Raw genomic sequence first — 21,272 nt, 5'->3', positions numbered from 1 at the left:
TCTAACCAGGCACAGTTCCTAGCACATAGTAGTTGCTCAGTAAATAACTGGCATTCAGTGAATAAAGATGGGGAAACAATATGAAATGTCACATACACGAGAGCTCTTTTAGTTTAGTTTGTTGTAATTTTTCTGGGAGAGTTTGAGGGATCTAAAATATTCAGTTTACTTAAATTTTAAACAACAGAAAATATGAAGCTATTGAATAAACCATTTTAGTAACTTACGGGGGTGTAAAAAATAGTGAGAAGGAAATAGAGTGACAAATCTCAAAGGAGAGGAGACAGATGACCTAACTGTGGATGAACCACATCATCTGTGGTCACAGCACAAAATATTTTTTGCGGCGGAAGCTCTGTATCAGTGGTTGCCAAAGACTAGTAAGACAGCAGTAAACTATGCCTGTGTTGCTTAGAAACAAACCAAACGAACTTTAACACCTAAACTGCAAATATCATGAACAAGTCAGAATTTTATCTAAAATTAATTTATAACTTAAGTTAAAATATTGATTTGAGTTGTTAAGTTACTAATTTATAACTTAATTCCTGTCTACGTTATGGAAGCAGAAAAACTTACATGAAGGTGGAGTAGACTCTCAGTTTTAACAGAAAAAAACATTATTTGAAAAGATTGGGAGTGTTGCTTTTCATTTTACAGTAATGAATTCATAGACTCAGATCTCCACTTTGTGGCATTTCGGAATGTCAAAGCTAAAAACGTTGAGAGCTTGTCCTACTCGAAATAAAGTTGCTTTGTCTCAAGGCCAAGTGAAAGTAAATCACTGTGTAGAGAACACGTAAGCATGCACCTTTTATGTTTTCTACATTTAATGTAGTTTTTGAGACTGGTCAGTATATTTGTTCTAAAGTAACTAATTTCAGCATTTCCTGCTCAATTGCATTTGCAGGTACTAATTCCAGTATCACAATCAGGACAATTTACTTCCACCTCTTTGGGGGTTTTTTTTTTGTTGTTTTTTGCTTTTTTTTTTTTTTTTTTTTTGTGATACGCGGGCCTCTCACTGTTGTGGCCTCTCCCGTTGCGGAGCACCGGCTCCGGATGCGCAGGCTCAGTGGCCATGGCTCACGGGCCCAGCCATTCCGCGGCATGTGGGATTTTCCCGGACCGGGGCACGAACCCGCGTCCCCTGCATCGGCAGGCGGACTCTCAACCACTGCGCCACCAGGGAAGCCCTACTTTCACCTCTTTTATTAGGTATTTGTGTGATTAAAACTACTGACTCCTTAGGTAATACCCTATTTATTGTTATTAGATCTTAAAGATATTCCCATAAATGTATGCTTTTAGTACAAATTATTTCATTTACATCTGTTCTCAGCAACTTTAATAAGGAGGCATATTGGAAACATTTAGCACTTAATACTATTGCTTTTATCCCTATAAATTTTAGTAACGGTGTCATCAAACCAATTATTTTCTAGTGCAAGCTACCCACAGTAGAAGAATGTATGCAATTAGCTGAGACAGCCCATGCCGATGGCAATATATTTGAAACTATAAAGTATTACTTGTTAAGTCAAGAACCTGAGAAAGCCCTTCCTATTGGTATTGACTTCATCAAAGGTACGTGTTCAGTTGGTAGTATAATTTAAAATCTACTCTTTTATTTGGTATTTTCATTCATATTGCTAAAAAGGCTTAAAACCAAGCACTAGCTGTCCTGAATTTAAAGAGGAAAGAGATTGCTGAGTGTTTGGTATCGGGACCTGATTGTGATCTAGAAAATAAAGAAGTAGATAGCGTTGACCAGAAAAGAATCAATCACATAAGTTAAAAATTGGATGAACAAGTTTTAATCCTGTTATTTAGAGAATCTTTTATTTGGTTTTATTTTGCCAGGATCCATCAGTAGTTCAAATTGGACTTTGGATACCATTTACCCCGTTCTTGACCTACTGAGTTATGTTCGTACTGAAAAATTACTCCTGCATACATGTACTGAGTGAGTACTTTTTCTCCAAAATGCGTAACTGAGCTTACGTAATGTTTCGGAATGGCTGTATTGTTTTTTTGTTTTTTTAAATTAATTTATTTTTGGCTGCGTTGGGTTTTTCTTGCTGCGTGCGGGCTTTCTCTAGTCGGCGTCGAGCGCAGGCTACTCTTCGTTGCGGTGCGCGGGCTTCTCATTGCAGTGGCTTCTCTTGTAGCGGAGCACGGGCTGTAGGTGCAGGGGCTTCGGTAGTTGTGGCACGCGGGTTCAGCAGTTGTGGCACACAGGCTTAGTTCCTCCGCGGCATGTGGGATCTTCCTGGACCAGGGATCGAACCCATGTCCCCTGCATTGGCAGGTGAATTCTTAACCACTGTGCCACCAGGGAAGGTCCCGGCTGTATTGTTTTTGGTGTTCAGATCAGGAAATAAGATCATCTTGGACAGATACGTGCATGTGTAGAAAAATTACATTTTAATTTGTGTTATCCTTAAGTAAAAATACAGAGGTCAGTTTGAAACAAATAGTAAATCTTAGTGGTCCCATTTCCTAATACCTAGTGTGTTATGTGTATGTACACACAGACACACACATACACACCTGGTTCAAATAGGGCCAATTCGGAGCTTTGGGATGGTTTTGGACCTCATGTCCTCGGTGGTCTGTCTAGTGGTCATATCTCTTAAATCTCCATGTGTGCAAAGCATACTAGGTTGGGGAAAGAAGTGAAAGTGCTAGAAATTAAAAAATAGACACTATCCTTGAATTCAAGTATCATTTAAGGACATTGTTATCCATGTAACTAAAATCCCAAGACCACATATATTTATACTAGAGGCTTTGGGCTATTTTTGTTGCAATGCCATGTGGAAGAGATGGTGCAGAGCCTGTGAGATTTTGGCAAGCTTCCCCAGCTGGGTGTGCAGGAGGTGTTTGCCGCCGTCCCCTGCAGTCTGTACAGCATGCCAGGGATCCGCCAGTCCGACCCAGTGCATCACTCGGGGAGAAATTACATGAAGGAACAGACAAGGAAGAGAGAAAAACAAGAAGGCAGAGTTAAATATTACTTAAAGACTTTTATTTCAAAATACAATTTATGTTATCGTGTACATGTCTGAATAGGAGTTAACTGATGAATAAAACGTCTTCAAGTTTAGAAAATGTTCTAAGCATATTTTGCTATAAATGTCACCCATCAAAATATAGAGCCACCAGTAAAATAACTGTATATGAGAGCAATGTTCTTACCTCAAGTTACGGAATCTTTCAAAATAAATATATTCTCTTTTAGAGCTCGAAATGAACTGCTGATACTATGTGGGTACGTTGGTGCTTTGCTGGCTATCAGAAGACAGTACCAAAGCATCGTCCCGGCCCTTTATGAGTACACGAGGTAAGAGCGGGTTGTCTTCTGCCGTGAAATTAGAGAAGTGCCTTTCACTGAGATGGTTAGTGTCTAAGTGCATCATAGAAGCAACAAATACATTTTGCACTCATCCATGTATTTACTAAGCATGTGCTTCATAATAAAGCAGCAGTAAACGATATGAATTGGCAGTGAACTGGGGTGTAAATAATAGAAATCCTAATTCTAGCTTAAACACTAAGGTTTCCTGGTCTTATGTCAAGACACTCGAGGTAGGCATTCTCGGGCAGATTCCATCAAGGATCTGGATTCTTCGCTTCTTTCAACTCCGACATTCTTGGCTTCCTTCCTCTTGCCTGAGTGACCCAAGGTTACCAGGTAGTTCCCAGCCCTCTGGGTATTAGGTCTACATTCGAAGCAGAAGGAGTGGTAAGGGTGAAAGGATGGAGACCACAGAGGGCAGGACCCTTTGATTCAGGAAGGAAAGTCTTCCTTAGGGCTGTGCATCTACAACCCACTGGCCAGGACTGTGTAACCCTACTTTCAAAAGAAGATGAAAAACTGTGTATTTTAGCTTTCCCATCTCTACAGTAGAAAAGTGCGAAGCATATTGTATTCAGGTATAACCTACCTGCCAAACTCCTGTGTTTTCTAACAGCTTACTGACCATCAGCCATTGTGCTTAAAGCTTGTCGTACTCAAAAGTAAAATCCAGTGCCCCTGGGGGGAGGTCTGGTGTAGCTGTGGGCCTGACCAAGGAGCAGCAGAGATTCCTGCTGTCAGGGCGCTCAAGGAGAGATCTACGCAGGCAGCATGACCACAATTCGAAAGCAACTTCTAACAATATTTTAAAAATATATTGTAAGAACAGTAGGATGTATCACATGGAATTAATATTATTTAATGAGCTATGTTCAGCTCTATATGACTTTGGTAATGAAAAAGAGAAAATGGTCCCTTGAAAAAATATCACCAATGCAAGGAAGGCATTTTATTCCTAAGGCAGGAGAGACTTGCGACAGTGTGGCTGGGTTAGAAACGTGTTATCCCAGAGAGAGGAACGCGAGCTCCGGGACCTGCCTGTACTCTGTCCCTCAGAACCCACCCTCTCACCTCTGTGCGGACGACTCACCCTTCTGTAGGCAGGTACAGCGCCTGGCTGGACGCCCCGCAGCTCGCTAACCTCAGTGCGCTCAGAATTAAAGCCATCTTCCTTCTCACATCTATTCCTCCTGGGTTCGCTCTTTCTTCTGATGATGTCATTATACTTCTGTCGTCCAGAATTAAATGCTCAGGTTCAGGGTTAGGTGTTCTTCCTCGCTGTCAACATGCAATTATGCAGTAAGCTCCCACACCCGCACGTTTCTCATTCTCTGGGACCCACACTTACCGTCTTCACTAACTGTCCCCTGTGGTAGCCCTTCCTCTAGTCACCCTACCCCCGCTCCTCCTGTCACCCCTACAACAGTTGCATTAGCCTCCCTGATGGTGAGACTCCCCACTAGTGAACAGATAACATTTTAGATCCTTCGTCTTGCTTTGAAATTCCACAGAAGTCACATTCCATCCTTATCACCCACTGTGTCCTTCTACGCGTTCTCTGCTCCAGCCAAAGTGAAACGCTTGTGATTCCCCGTGTGCACATGTAAGCTTTTCTCTGGTATTTTCACAGTGCTCTGTCCACCTACTTACCTGGGTTTTCCTCCTCACTCTTTAACAGTGCTCTATCTACAGTAGATCATCAAAAACCTCTGGGCAGACAAAGTACTACCAAGTGCAGAGCTGTAGACAGGGAAACCATATGATTTAAAGAATTTGTTTTGGAGCCAAGCTACATTATCAATAAAAAATTTTTAAGTCAATAATTTGAGGTTGAAAAAAAAACAAGCTACCAACTGATTTGAGATAATATTACTGAAATGTTAGGGGTATGTGTGTGGGGGGAGAGTATTTATATATTTTTTTCTCACCAATTCTGATCATGTCCCAGCAGAATGATGACAAACCAGCAAGAGTTAACCACAAGATATAAATTATAGAAATGCTTACTTTTAGTCTTATATCACCTGTAAGGTCTTATATTCTTTTTCTTTTTATCTCCTAAACAGCTTTTACTTTTAAATTTCAACCAACTAGTTCCTTGAAAAACATACTGAGTTTGTAACTTATGGAAACTAGGACTAGTAATTCCTTATCTACAGCCTCATAATTAACAACAACATTATATCTGTTTTCCAGTTTTCTATACACAGATGTGATGGATCACTGCTGTCACTGTCTCACTGCTTTTTTTCACACATCCCTGTCTTTAAAGAATTGAAATCAGCATTTCCATTGCTTTCCACGAATTGACATTCTTTTCTTACTGTTCCACTTGCTTTCTAAGAGTCATTTTTAATACGGAGACACACTGGACCACACCGTAGCTGACCGTGGCTGTTACTCAGCAATACCCGGTCTGTCATCCAACCAATATTTATTGAATATCTTTGACCTGCCAGGGACTTGCACGCACACACACACCCCTACGTGTATATATTTACATATACACATAGATTTGTGAACAACAGTTGTTAAATCTGAAATTGCAGTTATTTAAAGTTCATTTGCTCTTTTGCTGTCTTTGTCTTGGATGGTAGATGTTAATGTCTTTTTCACATGTTTCAGTCAGCTATTGAAACGTCGGAAGGTGTCAGTGCCTATAAAAATCGAACACCTTTCTGAGGAATTGGATGCATGGAGAGCTTGCACACCATCCATCAACCGGTGAGTGAATCTGATATAAAAATTGGGATACGGAAGGTATCACTTAATATTACAGACAGACTTATTGACAATTTGGTTGTCTCATTATTTATCTTGGCAGGATAATGAATCTTGTGTCGTTGAGCCTATATTCAGTAATAATTTACAACGCTCTTTCCTGCCTTTTTTAAGTCCTTCATTTTACTATACATTGAGTCTAAAGTTGATTTGCCATGTTTTATAAAGGAGAACTAAATAATCATCAGGGACTGTTTTCTAATCTAAACCTTAACAACCCTGTGATTCTACAAAACTAAAAATGGAATGTCTGTTGAAAATATAGATCATCAGAAGAATCTCCATATACACCCCCTTCTGATTCACAAAGAATGGTTTATGCAACTTTACTGAAGAGACTAAAGGAAGAGCCACTCAGAGGAATTATTGGACCAGATTATGTGACCGGGTCAAACCTACCGAGTCATTCTGATATTCACATCTCTTGTTTTACGGGATTAAAAATCCAGGTACAGCATGATGTCAGGCATAAATTGTGCATGTTCATCATTTTTATTTGTTTCATTATTTTTTGAAATGTGATCTTAAAATAAGCACAACCTGAATAAAAGTAGGTACCTATAAAGAGACCTGAGGCCCAGTGAGAAAGTATTGCCCTTAATGCTTCCATGTTTGGTATAAATGTTTTCTCTCTCCTTGAAATAAATTCAGAGACATAGCCATGGTACTGTTATCATAAAAGCAATTCACATAATAGATATACTTAGTAACAAATGTTTTAAAATACATATAGATCATATCCTTAGGGAAATTAAATAAGAAAGACAAAGCAACAATCAACACAGTTACAAATTATTATATCTCAGTAGATTAAATTTAACTTTATAGTCTCCATTTGTATTTTATAAACACAAAGAAAGCAATTAACAACTGTTAGATGTATAATATATCATTGATATATTATGCATATTCTTACATTGACTTACGGAACTTTTCAGCAGTTAAAAATTACGGGGATCAATCATGAGGGATGGCTAATTCCCAAGGAATGGTCCCTCATGCCCAATCAAAGTAATGATGGTGAACGATGCCAGAGCCTCCCAGTGTGACCCAGGGGTGCCGTTATCTCCAGAAAATAGAGGAGCCTTCATCATCCCAGAGCCAGGACCGGTTGTAGGTGTCCCCAAGAAGTAAACAAAGCTGAATCCCCATGAAATGCTAATGGAGACCAGGTGGGACTAAAAGAACGCCACCTCTTGGGCACATTCACATTTTACTAAGTGGACTCTTGTATTTCTAATGTAACGTAGCTAATTACATTTCTAACACTGACATGCCAGGCCAATGGAGAAAGGTACGTGGGGGAATAATCACTCCAATTAAATATCTTGCTGCTAGTGTAAACTCTGACTATAGCTTGACTTGACACCAGAAACAAACTAAGTCTTCAGACACAGCAATATATTCCAAACCACAGACAGAACACTTAGCTGTATACGTGCTTATCCACTTATGTTCAGAGATAAAGAACCAAAGCAGTAAATTCAAGAACTTACGATTAAGAGCAAAAACCATTATGCAGTTTTCAGAATACATTTTCAGTGCCACTCACCGCCCTGCACGTCCTTCTAGTGGACACTTTCCTGTTTCTTTCTCCTCTTCAGGACTTTTTCTCCATCTGAGACAGACAGATGACCTACTCCACAGGCTAACCTCTCTGCACTCACACACACGTTAGGAAAGGATCTACTCATTATCTTACATACACTAGGGCGCAACTGACTGATTCAGAGGTGCGGGAGGGGGGCTACCCTCCTAGGATATTTCTGTTCCTGCAGAAAATCAATGTGTTCTGCTTAAAACTAAAATTTCAAGTACCTGTGAATAGGAAGCTGCCTACTTCATGTAATGGATTTCCTAATATCTAGAAATAATTTACTAACAACAAGCTGTTATCATTTGAAATCATGATAAAAAACCTGATAACTTTAGAAAGTAATGAAGAAAGTAAGTTTTTATTCCATTCTGTGTTTGTAAAATCATGCTTTTCCTTCTAAGAGCTGGGAGATACACACGGAAAGGTTTTTTTGGATTTAGTTCTTCAGAACTACCCTCGACATACAAAATAGCTGATATAACTAAATTATAGATATGCTAGTAAATCACAGGGTTGACAGGACTTTGAATTATATATACACATATATAGCAGTGTATTTTTCATCTTCTGGAGAGCAGGTTGAATTTCTGGCTTAAATAATTTTCCCAGCTGTATTGATGTAGGCTGTATGATTAAAAGAGTGAGGTATATTAAAGTCTATTATTAGGCATATATGCCTTTATAAATGTTAACTTTGTAGTAATTAATAGGTTAGCAATACCTATTGCCACTGACAGCGCCATTGTAATTAACGAATTCAAATTATAAAACTAAATTCTATTTTGAAAGACATCAGGGCATAATGTTAAGATATTTTAAAATGTTTCTCTATTTGGTGGCAATTCAAAGAATCTAATTTTTCTCTTATTTATAAATTTCCTATCAGTGTTGCTTAAATATCACCAGTGGTTTTTTATTCATGTGAGCCTGTTTCTGGAAGTTTAAAAACATATTGCAAATTCATAATCTCATCTTCTCTTCCCTTGACTGTCACTGTGCAGGGCCCTGTATTTTTCCTTGAAGATGGGAAATCCACCATCTCCTTGAATGACGCTCTGATGTGGGCAAAGGTGAACCCATTCTCACCTTTGGGGACTGGAATACGACTCAACCCATTTTGACAGAAGGTTTTTCTCACACTTAATTGTTTTTTTAAAGACCTTTTTCCGGTTAGTATTACCTTTAACCTTTGTTGTCCAAGAGCCAAAGGTCTGGAGGAGGAGGTGGGAAGTGGGGACTCACAGCTGATTTTATTCGTTAACTTCAACAAATAAAATATTTATATAATTTCAAGGAAAAATAGGTGTCTCCTTATGTGGGAGGAAGGTGATATTTAAATTATAAAGGACTGACAAATCTAAAGGAGCATATCAACTTTTCACAAAGCACAAAAGGTACCAAATATTCTACTGCTGAAACACTGAAACTTATAAAATAGTGCAACACCTAGAATCGTGCTTGACGTGCAGTCGGCGCCTAGAGTATTTGGGTGACTGAATATCTTGAAGTGTCGAAATGTAAGGTGTGTACAACTGATCTTCAAGTTAACAAACACTGGTATTGTCCTCTATAAAATGTATAGTAAACCACTAGTTTTAGCTCATATTTAATCGAAGTTTTCAGTTATAAGTTTAATATATATCAATAAATGGGTACGCAAAGTACTTTTGAGTTTTATTTTTTTAAAGAGAAAACATTCCCAAGTTCTGTAGCTGAAACTCAAATGTCTAATTATAAAGGAATAGGCTATATAAGCATGAAAAAAATTAGAGGTGAAAAACACAAAATGCAGTGAAATCTATGTGAAAATTTGCATTTGATGATAATTCACTATTTAAAAAGATATTTGGAATTTATGACTATTAATTTTGATTAATGTATTTAACATTCACATAATCTCTAATCAAGTTACATTATAATATAGTTATAATAAACTATTTGATGAAAATTAGTTTCAAATAAATTTCTGTAAGTAAATAGGATATTAGTTGAAATTTGGGATATATTATGTAAATTCAAGTTTTAAAAATATTTATTAAAATAGTGCATCTGTCGATATTTTTAAAAAGCCTGAGGCGTGACGACAAGTATTTCAATTGTACTAGAATTCTGACTTCAAAATTTACGAAATGAATGCACACTAGGAAGAATAGTACTTTGATACTCAAGCTGTTTTACAAGATTTATAATACAGGTGTTTTGTCTAATTAGGGGGTGAGCTCATATAACTAGAATAATGGTGGTTTTTATTATCTTTAAACTTGTTGCATTTAAAATACTTTAAATTTTTTCTTAAGCTTCTTAAAACAGAAAACAATATATATTATGTACCTGTCTATCACACTGACCTACTTCTAACTCCACAAAAAAAGCATTTTAGCCTTAAATTCCATTTTATAAAGAAAATAGTTAATATTATAGAAGAGAATGTATACAACTCAGAGATGCAATGGGTAATGTAAATCGTATCTGAGAAGTACTTTTTAACCCTTAGTGATACGTGTAATTCAGATTTCTTTTTTTTTTTTAGGTGAGGGGTATTATTAATTGGCATATATGCACTGAAATCTCCTCACTTAAAAAGTGGCAGTCTAAATCCTGCTATCATTCTCTGTTTTGTTTTAAAATAGATTAAAAACCCTAATCTGTGCTTTAAATACTTCAAAGGTATTAAGTTATACATATATAAACAATTGTTACATTCTTCTGTATTTTTAACGAATGCAAGAAATAATATTTTAATGTATAAAGTATGAAAAAGATCTTACAACTCTTTAGCACATGAAGACCATTGAGGTATAACCCAGTATTTGTCTAAAGCCTAAATTTGATTGATTCAAATGCAATTCTATTATTCCTTGACTTCAACAATGTTCTATACCTTAATATTATGACTACTAATTCTTCATAAAATGTCATTGACTATGTTGATCTGTATGTGTCTTAATATGAAAAACAAAAGTTTTACAAATTTATAAAGTTAAATTTCATTGTTATGTTTAGTATGCATGAAAACCCAAACAAAGAATGTGAACTTGTTTTTATTTGAAGGTGTCCATATTACTGATAATGTGGACAAATTATTTTGCAAGTTTAAGTATGCTTTTATGAAAGAAGTCTCATTAGACAATGATTTTAATAAAAACTGCAGTTAAAGCCAGATATGACACAGTTAACTGCTAAGATGAACATCAGTCTTGTCCCTAGAACCACCAGTGAGAGGACACCATCTCTCGCTAAATTCTGGGTTAAAGTCATCAGAGGTATGAAGAGCTGCGCTGTCCATCTGGGTTATGACCCTGCTTAGAAACCTAGAAAAATCATGTGATTGGGCTGTTCAGGAGGGTGATTCTCCACTTGTAAGAAACACTGACTACAGTGTTTAGTATACAAGAGAGAATTAGTATAAAAGAGAGAAAAAAGAGGCTTACTAATTAATATAAACAGCATATCACAGAAGCTTCCATTCCCGTGATGAGCATTCTGCCAATCGATTGAAAGGTTCTGTTCCTATAGGGGCTGCTGTAGCTCCGAGAATAGTTCACTGCTTCCTTGTGTCAAAGATCTTTGTGAAGAAACTTTGTGAAGAAAATGACCTTCCTTAGATTTGCCTGAAGTGTTGGCTTCTGTTGACACATCTCATCTTAAGAAGCTCTTGACGTTACCTACTTTCACCATATCCCCACCTCCTTCATGTCCTTAGTCACTATGATATGAAGCTTCCAGACTCTCCTGTATTTTCAAAACTCTCCGTAGGTCCCACAGGGGTCTTGGGAACTTAACCAAGGTCAGGCCACGAGTGAGTAGCTTTTTCAGGAGATTGAACAGAGTCAAGAGAATAAAGAAACCTATTATTTGACTGTTTATCCAAATCTAATCCTTTTCTCTGGACGTTTCTCTAGCTGAGCTTCAGAAGACTTGTTTCTAAAATCCTTTCCTAAGGAACTATATTTTACGGTTTAAAAATTATTCTCATAATTTTCTAAACCTTTCCCAAGAAGTCATCTATTTCATCAGGGCTCTCGTTAATTTCTTTTACTAAATGTTACCTATCCAGAAGGGTAAGATTAAACAGGGAAGTCTCTGGAGGTAGAAATTCGAATTAAACTCTCTAAGGCTTCAAAAATGCAGAAAGACGAATAGAGTTTTGTTGGAAATTGACAAGCATATCATGGGATTCAGCATTAGTAATACTCATCTTGGAAGTCAAATGACACTATTAATGAGATAGCATAAAAACGTGAATAATTCCACTTGAAGGAAATTTTCCAAATATGAATTTTAAATTACTGAGAATATATGAACTGTCATCAGTCTTTCAGTATATCACTGCTTCTGTCTCCCTGCAGTAAAAATATGGGGCATAGCAGCAAGGAGGAGGCATTTTTTTAAATCAAACTAAATTGTTTGCTAAACACCAAGTAAACCATGATTTTCCTTCCCCACAACTCAGTATCAACAGGAAAGATGACTATTTTTTTTTTGATGGCTTAAGTAAAGTTATGTATGGAAGTGGGCAAGATTTTCTATGGGCCTATGTATAACAGTAATAATCATTCAGAATAAATTTTGTTGATGAACATGACGTGTAAATAAATACTATCAGGCATATTCGTAGCATGGCTCTTCTCTTTCTAGTGAGGAAAACATATTACAAAGTAGATTCGCCATTCCTACAAAATTTATGAGAAAGAATTCTCACCCGTCTTGGTGAATTATGTTTAACTGTACCTTTAAACTTATTTTTGTTCATTCTATACTAATTAAACTGATTTTGTATTTTCAACACTACTAGGTGCAGGTGTTGAATAAATGGTTGTTGAATTGAATTAAAAAATACGTTCTTCAGCCCAACTATAGATAAGACACCCCTTTAATTTACTTATTATTGACATATATCCAAGACTAGGTGACGGTATCCCTTTAGAGTGGCAAGAGGTGGTGGCATCGCTTCTTCAAAGCCCATCACACAGGTGCTCTTCTGGGTCCCCTTTCCATGCTTCTGATCTGATAGGTTTCATAGAGTCAGAAGAACGTTTTCCAGTTCGCTTCATGTGAATTTCTTTAAGTGGATTGTCACCATTACCTGTATTTGGTGTAATATTTAAATAAACAACATTAAAATCCATTTGTGGTTACTAAATATTGTATACGACCTTCTGTGTTTCTAACATACCAGACATATGCAGCACGATTGGCAACAGGCTGAGCACAGGTTAGTCTAAATGCCTGGTAAACAGAATATTTAAAGCATGCATGACAGTAGTCGGAAATACAAAACCTGAATGCCACCATCTCCAAAAGTCATCGGTGGAGCCTAAAAATACCCAGGGCTTATTTTGGTGCATCTGATACTGAATATGGCTCAACTATTTTTAGATGTTGCTTCAGAAAGCAGGTGAGGCAACAGTGCCGTGATTTTAATAGTGCTTAGATTTGGCAACTATACAGAATTCAGAATTCGGTTTCTAGAATTCTGCACTGAGGCATCCAAGCCGGCCACTCAGACTCTTTAGGTGACTCAGTTCTAATATGAGGGGCCAGTGACAACTAAGAAATCTACATTCCCTTGGCGCACTATTTTGCTAGATGCTAGATTTAGGTAAACAAAGAGAGGAACTTAAGTGCTAAAAAAAAAAAGGTAACCTTTCTTACAATTAATTTTTGCCACTCTATTTGATAATTAGAAGCTTTTCAGATGAACAGGCTGTGATTTCAGTACCATTATGTGCAATTTTGGTGTATGTTGTCAACCATTTAAACATGTAAAAACCATTAACTTGCAGGCTATACCAAAAAGTCAGGCAGAGGCTGACTTTGGCCCTTGTTTGGCTACAGTTTGCTTTGGTGTTAAGTGCTTTCTGAATTAACAGGATTTAAACTCGTGGCTTCTTGTAAAACAGGTGATGGGGAAGTCTAGGTGTGCAGGTTGTCTGTATCTGCCTTAGGACTGATTCATCATCTAGCAGCTACAGGATTGAGTTTTGAGTTCTGCCAGTGAGTTTCCCCTGTTTCAGACACACTTTTTAAAGCTGAAATCGGAATTGAAATGGCTCCTATAGTAGCAGGCGGGGCAGCGCTGGTCTGGGATTTTCCCCTGTTGTGACTGGTTCTTAGCGGACAGCATGCTCCCGCCACCTATCCAAAAGCACACATACCAACCTGCTGCACCGTTCTAGACTGAATGCCTAGACCAACATTTTAACTATTTTGAAATTTTAAACATAAAATAAAACAAAAACATCATTTTTAACAAGTGGAAAAACTTTTTAAAAACTTACACACAGGAGCAACTCTTTCCTTCGAAACGACTGAATTACATTTGCACCCACAGGCTTGGGCAGGACCATGACTGAAAGTCGATTCTCCCACTGTTGGTTTGACCTCAAACCATTCTATAAAATGTAAACAAAAATTCTTTCTTAAAAATTCACTATGGCCATGGTCAAAATACGACACCACAATTTTAAATTAAGCAAATTATTTAGACATCTGTTGTATCATATTCCTGAGAGCAGTGTGGATACATAGGTTAATAACCCTCTCCACCATGGTTCACATCTCTGATGCACAAAATAGTTGCTTTAAAAAAGTTACTTTAGGGCTTCCCTGGTGGCGCAGTGGTTGAGAGTCCGCCTGCCGATGCAGGGGACATGGGTTCGTGCCCCGGTCCGGGAAGATCCCACATGCCGCGGAACGGCTGGGCCCGTGAGCCATGGCCGCTGAGCCTGCGCGTCTGGAGCCTGTGCTCCGCAACGGGAGAGGCCACAACAGTGAGAGGCCCGCGTACCGCAAAAAAAAAAAAAAAAAAAAAAAAGTTACTTTAAAGACAGTATCCTTATGTTCCTATTAGTCTTTTGTTAAGCTTTTTTTTTTTAATTCAGCCAATTTATTTTTTATTTTATTTTTTAAAAAAATTTTGGCCACACAGCATGTGGGATCTTATTTCCCTCACCAGGGATCGAACCCATGCCCCCTGCATTGGAAGCACAGAGTCTTAACCACTGGAAGTCCCAATAAGCTTTCATTCAATAGTAGTATATGTACAGAAAAATGAACAAATCGTATGTTTACAGTTTGAAGAATTTTTGGAGTGAATACATACCTGGGATGCCATCACCCAGATCCAGAAATAGTATAGTGCTAGCACCCCAAAATCCCTTCCTGTCTCTCCCATACAGTACCCTAAAACTAAAACTGTCTTGACTTCTATCATCATAGGTTAGCTTTACATGTTTTTATATTTCATATAAGTAAAACCATACAGTATCTATTTCATTTTGCAAACATTTTTATACTGTAAAAATAGTGACAAAATTATTTTCCATGTTTCCCGTATTTCTTATTAACTAATTCTGTCAACTGCAGCACTTGGGCATCAGTTTCACTGTGCTTCTAAAGATCACCTCCTCCTCAGCAGCTCACCCTCACTGAGGCTGGAAGACGTGTCTAAGGTCATTTCTGACCAGACGTGTCTGGTCATTTCTAAGGTCATGCCCTGTTTATGCTTAAACACCACCCTGGTCATTCCCAGAACTGTGATTATCACAATTAATTATTTGGCAGCTTAAAATCAGCATTCTCAAAAATCAACACTGGTGATAACAGAATTCTGTTCAAGAATCGAAAGTGTTGAGGTATGTCCATGGCTAAAGAGAAAATGTGTTCCAAAGAAGACAGCAGAGAGATAGGTTAGCTTTGCACTAAGATGGACATTTAAACTGATGACTAAATGGAATGGTTGTGTTTCGTTCCAGGAATTCCGACAAGACCCAGTGAGTGGAAGTAATAGTGAGATAGATTAAATGTAAGCAAATATTCGGTATAAAAAATAATGATACCTGATTTTGCAGTGTTAAAAAAATAACTTGGCAAAACCAAAATGCTGAACAACAAAAGAACTGAAGTGGGGAGGGGGCTGGTAGGGATTGGTCAGTGTCCTAGTGTTGTAAGGTCCTTACAGTTTGAGGAAGAGAATAAAGATATTACTCTTAGACTAAGATAAATATGCATGTTAAAGTTTCTAGCGTAGCACTAAAGAGAGTAGAAATTTATAATTTTCCAAATTAGTAGGGAGGAAAAAAGTCTTTGGATAAAAGTTCAGTCCAAAAGAAGAAGAAAAATAGGTAAGACAAAACCAAGAAACAGAGAACAAATTAAAAGCACAAAATAATATGATAGATATGAATACATATATGGTAATAAGTATGACTGAATTAATAACAATAAAAGTCACAGTAGATGAAATTACAACAAGTCTATGATTCAGGGCACAGTGGCAGGCTTTTCTTTCATCTGTGCTCAAGAAGAGCCTTCTTAAGCTTGGAAGAACCCAGTTGACTATTTCCAAGAAAACTCACTTGGATTCAGTTTTCTGCTCAACTTTCTTTGCAACATTTGTAAAAGGAAGAGGAACTCTACTTTACGTTCATTATTGAGCTTGTTCGGATTGCCTATTAATTCTGATAACCTAATGTTATCTTTAATAGACTTTGAAGCTGTGGATCTGGGGACCAGGGGCAACTGCATCTGGTAACTGTAGTCTGTGAAATTCACAAGGTCATCCTGGATACTTCTAATTCTGGAAATAAAAAAATAAATATTGTTGACAAGCCCCATTTTAGTAATAAGATTTATATTATCAAAAGTTTCATATTATATTACTAGAAAATTCCAAATATCTCACTCTCGATGTGTTAACAAGGTGTACACCTCCTGTATCAGTATTTCAGGTACTCCGGCTTTACAATGAATTGTTCCGTGGATTAGTTCTTTAGGTAATCTAAGTTTTTTTCTCGCCAGGAACTGTAATAGTAGAAAGAGAATACTTTCACCATAAGAAGTTCTATAAAAATCTCCAATTACTGTGAATTCACTTTAATCCCCCTTTAATTCTCAACTAATATTTTGAGGTTTAACATGTTAATTAAGTTATTATTACTCAGCAAGAAAATCAACCATTATATCCCACTCCAATTTGAAATGAGTATGCTCAGTTTCACAGGTGACTCATGACATAAACTTTAATAACCTTCTTTTCAATACAAGGAAACAAGCTGCCTACCCAGCTGCATTGCGTCCTAAAACACGGCCACACACGCATATACAGAGAAATCCACGACCTCAAGAATACACCTCTTCAAACATAAACTTTTCAACAGTTAAAAGTGTCATTGGTTGCTAATTTACCTTTTCCAACTGCGCCCAGTTATCCAACTTGACTTTTAAAGAAGTTCCATTTTTAAAGGATGACAATTTAAGGTCCCAGGGGTAGTGTACAGTGAATATTTCTGCTATCAGGAAGCCATTTGAAAAATCCCTGATCCATAAAAATAAGGAAATAAAATGCAGTTACTTACACAGTTTGTGATTTTGGTTCATTAACACCAATTTAATATACTATACTGGCAGCAACTTACAGAATGTTGTTGTACCATTGCTCCAAGGAGGACCTGCTATGGAATAACTTTGGGTAAGAGGACACACACCAAAGGCCATGGTGTTCTTTTTATGAACCCCAAACTATTCATTTGTATCGAACCTGCATTTTAACAAGATGCCCATGTGATACCTAGGTACACTGAAATTTTCAGGCGTGTCTTTCTTGAGGAATACCGAAATTAGTAAACCAGAGTCCTTGCCTGCAACAAAGTCATTATTTTTATGGAATTTAGTTTGCACGCCCAGAGCAAATATCAACTGCCACTAGTATTAATGTCCAATGTCTCTGAAGAAAGAGCCTGGACTCTTTTACTTTTTTTGTAGTCACCAAAGCAGTCTGTATTAGCTCAAGTCTATGTAATGATTGATTGACTGATTGACCGATTGAAATGCTCCATCCTATTTTTTTAGGTCAGTTCCCTAAGAAAACAAGCAGTGTGTGTCTGTGTGTGTGTGTGTGTGTGTGGTGAGTGGGCGGGGGCAATCCCAGGAGAAAGCCCCTGCGCGGACCCCGGGGCTGCTCTGCTCCGACCGAGGCTCCAGCCAGGCGGCGGGGGCCGGCCCTGCTCCAGCACCTGTTGATGTTTCTGGGGAAGAAGCTGAGATCCAGGCCCTGGAGCCAGCGCAGAACCGACGGAGACACGCGGGACCTCTTCGGGGGATGCGGATAGACCAGACACTTCTTAGGCCTCCCTCGCAAGGGAGCGGCTGGACGTGGCGCAAGTGACGGTGACTTGGGTACCGTCGGCAGTGTCAAAAGCTCGCCTCCCAGACCGGCGGCAGCCATGGCGCTTTCTGGGTTTCTATGGCAGCACCGGGGGCGGGGCCTCGGCGGGGCGGGGCTTCGGCGGGGCTGGGGCTTCGGCGCGGGCGCCCTGGGCCTCGCGGGTCCTCCAGTTTGGGGTCCTGCGGCTCTGGGTTGGCGGACGCGCTTCCCTGGCCTCACTGAGGACTCGGTTCCGGGAGCTTAAGCCTTGGGCGGAGCTTTCAATCTCCGTTTTAATTGGCGTGAAGAATAACCGATTAGGGCCCTCCCTTAGAAATGGACATTTTGAATATCGTGGTTTCTGCCCCGTCGAAGGCCTAGTTTCAGTCAAGCATTTGGAGGAGGTTGTGAGGACCTTTCAGAGGACAAAGACAGTTTTTGTTTGGAAATTGGAAACGATAGGGTTTTGTTCCAAAATGCCAATGAAAAAAATCTTCAAAATTGAAATGAATAGATGCTTAATGGCTACAAAATTTAACGTACCTATTTCCTTAATTATTACGCCGTGTTCATAAAAATTACATATTCGAAAGCGATTTGTAAATTCGATTTTCACACTTCACAAAGATGCCCCAGTAGGCATGATTCATTCATTCATTCGAAAAATATTTATTGAGTCCCTACTAGACCCTGAGCTAGTCACTTGGGATTTATCAGTGAACAGTACAGAGGGGGAAAAATAGGATTGCAGAGCAGGGACAGACGATTATAAATTAAATATTTACACAGTAGAGTTGTTAACATCCTTTAAAAAGTCTTACAGTAAAAAAAAAATGTGGTTCGTAATACATATTACTGTGCAAGATAAAATATGGGATAGGTCTTGAGAGTGGAGCTATGTAATATTTTGTTGAATGTGTATTCATAGACATGTCTATTAATCAAGTAAACCAATGTGAGTCTGTATGTGGTGAAAAAGAAAAAGAAAAACGGAGCTATACAAGTGTTTTTTCTTTGCCCAATGTGTCTTTCACGGATGATTCATTCACTTGGTGAACTTTTTTTTTGAGGAATTATTATTCGGTGCTTTGCTATGCACTAGGTCTTCATGATTCAATATGGTAGCCACTAGCCCCACGTGGCTGTTCCGATTTAAATTTAAATAAATTTCAATAAAATAAAGTGAGTAACACTGTGTACATTTCAACTGCTCAGTAGCCACACGGGGCTTGTGGCCACCACACTGTACAACACAGATACCACAGTATCACTGCAGGAAGATCTATTGGGCAACTGTGCACTAGATTATTTATAGAAGGTACAGAGATATAAATACCTGAAAAAAGATCATGCACTCTGAAAAGCTCTGCCATGGTAAAAATATATTAGTATCAGGGAGGAAGCAAATAATTTGGCCGGAGGGAGTGTAGGAGTCCTCTCAGAGGAGGTGACCTTTGATGTGAATCTTATAAGGCGGTATTTTGAACTGGTTAAGGCAGAGGCTTTGGAGCAGCAGGTCTATTTTTTATTAGTTATGTGACTTTGGGCAAGTTATTTAACCACTTTTATTTGTAAAAGATGGAAATAAATAGGATATACCTCACAGGGTTGTGTTGAAGGATTAAATTAAGTTAAATGAGTGAAGAGCCTGGAACAGTGTACACACATAGGGCTCAGTGAGTTTAAATGATATTTCTAAGACGATCATGGAAATCTGTGGAATGAAGAGGGGAGGGGACAGTTCCACACAGAGTTACTAGTGTGAGCAGAAGCAGACATGATCTATGATATGATAGTTTTTTATGAGTTTTAAGGAATAACAAATAACCCATTAAGGTCAGAGAAAATGTTTAGGCTTTGGCATGTGGGGCTACCCTAAGATTTCGGTGATGATGGCTAGAGAGGTAAGTTAAGGCTATAGATTGGGGCTTGACTGAGAACAGTCTTGCTAGGAGTTAGAATTTTTTTCCTGTAGCAAATGTGCCAATTGTGAAGCAAATAGGTCTCTGTTTCAAATACACCCTTCTAGGTCCTGCCCCATGGAGCTGGAACTCGGCACTGTAGTTTCTCCTTTGCTGAGTTGTATTAAATCCTGCCACTAGGGGGAACTAGAGAGGAACCAGGAGACCAGAGGAAAGGAGAAGGGCTGTTTGGATGAAGGTTACCATGGCAACAAAGCTCCAGCGGGCAGGGGCAGTTGGTGCCACCGTCCAGGTTGGTTTTTTTTTGTTTTGTTTTGTTTTTTTGCTTTTTGTTTTTTGTTTTCCATTCCCGGAGCAGGTTTCAGCGTACTCCCTCAGAGGTTTCAGCGACCACTGAGAAGCGCTCAGAACTCCAAGCCCCAGGTTTTACTCTAGGACCGCCCCTCTGCGCCCCTTAAGCATCAGGCACCTGCTGTATACGCTGCCCCGTCAAAGGTCTGTAGGGCTTTCCCTTCAAGTTCTAGACTCTCAGAACCCCTGTTCCTTGCCTTTGCTCTCCAGCACTAGGGGTCTATCTCTGTTCGTTTGATGGTCTCATTTTAGTTCTGTTTGACCGTTTCCTTATCTTAAATTCTTGTTGAATTCGTGGAGTTACTCTCTTTTCCTGCTGAATCATACATTGCTTCATACTTGGAGTAGCTCATCTACATGTTACCAGGGCAGCTAAAGAACCTGCTACTCCCGTTCACTGGATCCACGGTATCACGAATGGAGTGGACCAGCCGGGTATTCTGTGGGATGATACGACACTCAAAAGCCTCTGCTGACCTAGTGGCAGAGAGCCAGAAACTTGATTTGACCTGCGGCAGGAGGATGAACGTGCACTATTGTCCTGCTCAAAAAAAGCAGGCGGCTTTCTGTGGTTCTTGCAGGCTGTTAGAGAGGAGAAAAAAACACTTTGCACATCAGTAGCAGCATAACAGCTGCTAGGGGTTGTGGTGATTTATTCCAGTAAAGATACTGAAACAGAGCAGCACCCTATGGTTCTTGTCCCCCAGGTCCTCCGCCTGCCCTTTGTCTGTGGAAAAACTATAGCCAAAGAATAAGTTTAATCAGAGAAGTGAGAAAATGCAGAAACAATGGCAAAGGAGACCAAATAATACTAGTTTAGTCATTAAGCATAATGAAGGACCTTTAGTTCCTTCTCAAGGGCTATAGATCATATTCTGAGCCGTGCCCTGTGAGCTGTCTTACAGATACCGAAACCCACACCAGGTGGGGAAGTTAACTACGTGGTGACCAGGCTGTAGCCATGACATAAGCTGCCGCATTCCGAGAACTGGCCTCAAGAAATGGAAACAAACCAACCCTGGAACCGAAGATTAACTGTGCTTAAAACAATCAAGATGACACTGGTCAGAGCACCGATGACCAGTTTCAAGATGACCGTCAGAGCTGCCTGTG

At 38.8% G+C, this 21,272-nt stretch overlaps 2 protein-coding genes across 5 annotated transcripts in view; one reads left to right on the top strand and one right to left on the bottom strand.

Moving 5' to 3' along the window:
• WDR17 (WD repeat domain 17) overlaps positions 1–13,523 on the top strand; it is an 82,374-nt gene extending 68,851 nt beyond the window's left edge. For 3 of the 4 annotated variants that reach the window (XM_022570815.2, XM_089903565.1, XM_089903566.1), the window contains 6 exons: positions 1,446–1,587; positions 1,864–1,966; positions 3,245–3,346; positions 5,987–6,085; positions 6,408–6,591; positions 8,741–13,522. In XM_022570815.2, the coding sequence (XP_022426523.1) occupies positions 1,446–1,587; positions 1,864–1,966; positions 3,245–3,346; positions 5,987–6,085; positions 6,408–6,591; positions 8,741–8,860 (750 nt within the window). In that variant the 3' untranslated portion in view covers positions 8,861–13,522. Of the gene's footprint in view, positions 1–1,445; positions 1,588–1,863; positions 1,967–3,244; positions 3,347–5,986; positions 6,086–6,407; positions 6,592–8,740 lie in introns of all 4 variants that reach the window. The other variant, XM_089903567.1, reaches the window with a different exon arrangement.
• SPATA4 (spermatogenesis associated 4) lies at positions 10,285–18,631 on the bottom strand. Its single transcript, XM_089903568.1, has 6 exons — positions 17,756–18,631; positions 16,929–17,058; positions 16,426–16,544; positions 16,100–16,320; positions 14,021–14,134; positions 10,285–12,837 (listed from the first exon to the last, which is right to left on the bottom strand). The coding sequence occupies exons 1-6, from the start codon at positions 17,965–17,967 to the stop codon at positions 12,695–12,697; spliced, it is 939 nt and encodes a 312-aa protein (XP_089759694.1). The 5' UTR covers positions 17,968–18,631; the 3' UTR covers positions 10,285–12,694.
• Positions 18,632–21,272: the final 2,641 nt, after the last annotated feature.

This window comes from Delphinapterus leucas, chromosome 21, assembly GCF_059928025.1.
Source record: "Delphinapterus leucas isolate spDelLeu-1000000601 "Yukka" chromosome 21, BTC_Dleu_Yukka2, whole genome shotgun sequence".
Classification (NCBI taxonomy): domain Eukaryota; kingdom Metazoa; phylum Chordata; class Mammalia; order Artiodactyla; family Monodontidae; genus Delphinapterus; species Delphinapterus leucas.
This window is presented reverse-complemented; position numbering and strand designations above follow the sequence as displayed.

Excerpts from the sequence above, each read along its gene's own strand:
- SPATA4 (XM_089903568.1), bottom strand. The coding sequence starts at position 17,967 with ATGGCTGCCGCCGGTCTGGGAGGCGAGCTTTTGACACTGCCGACGGTA. Across the intron at positions 14,135-16,099 it reads GAGCAGAAAACTGAATCCAA|AATGGTTTGAGGTCAAACCA; the intron begins GTGAGTTTTCTT and ends TACATTTTATAG. Across the intron at positions 12,838-14,020 it reads GGAAAGAGTTGCTCCTGTGT|CACCAAATACAGGTAATGGT; the intron begins GTAAGTTTTTAA and ends ATTTAAATATTA.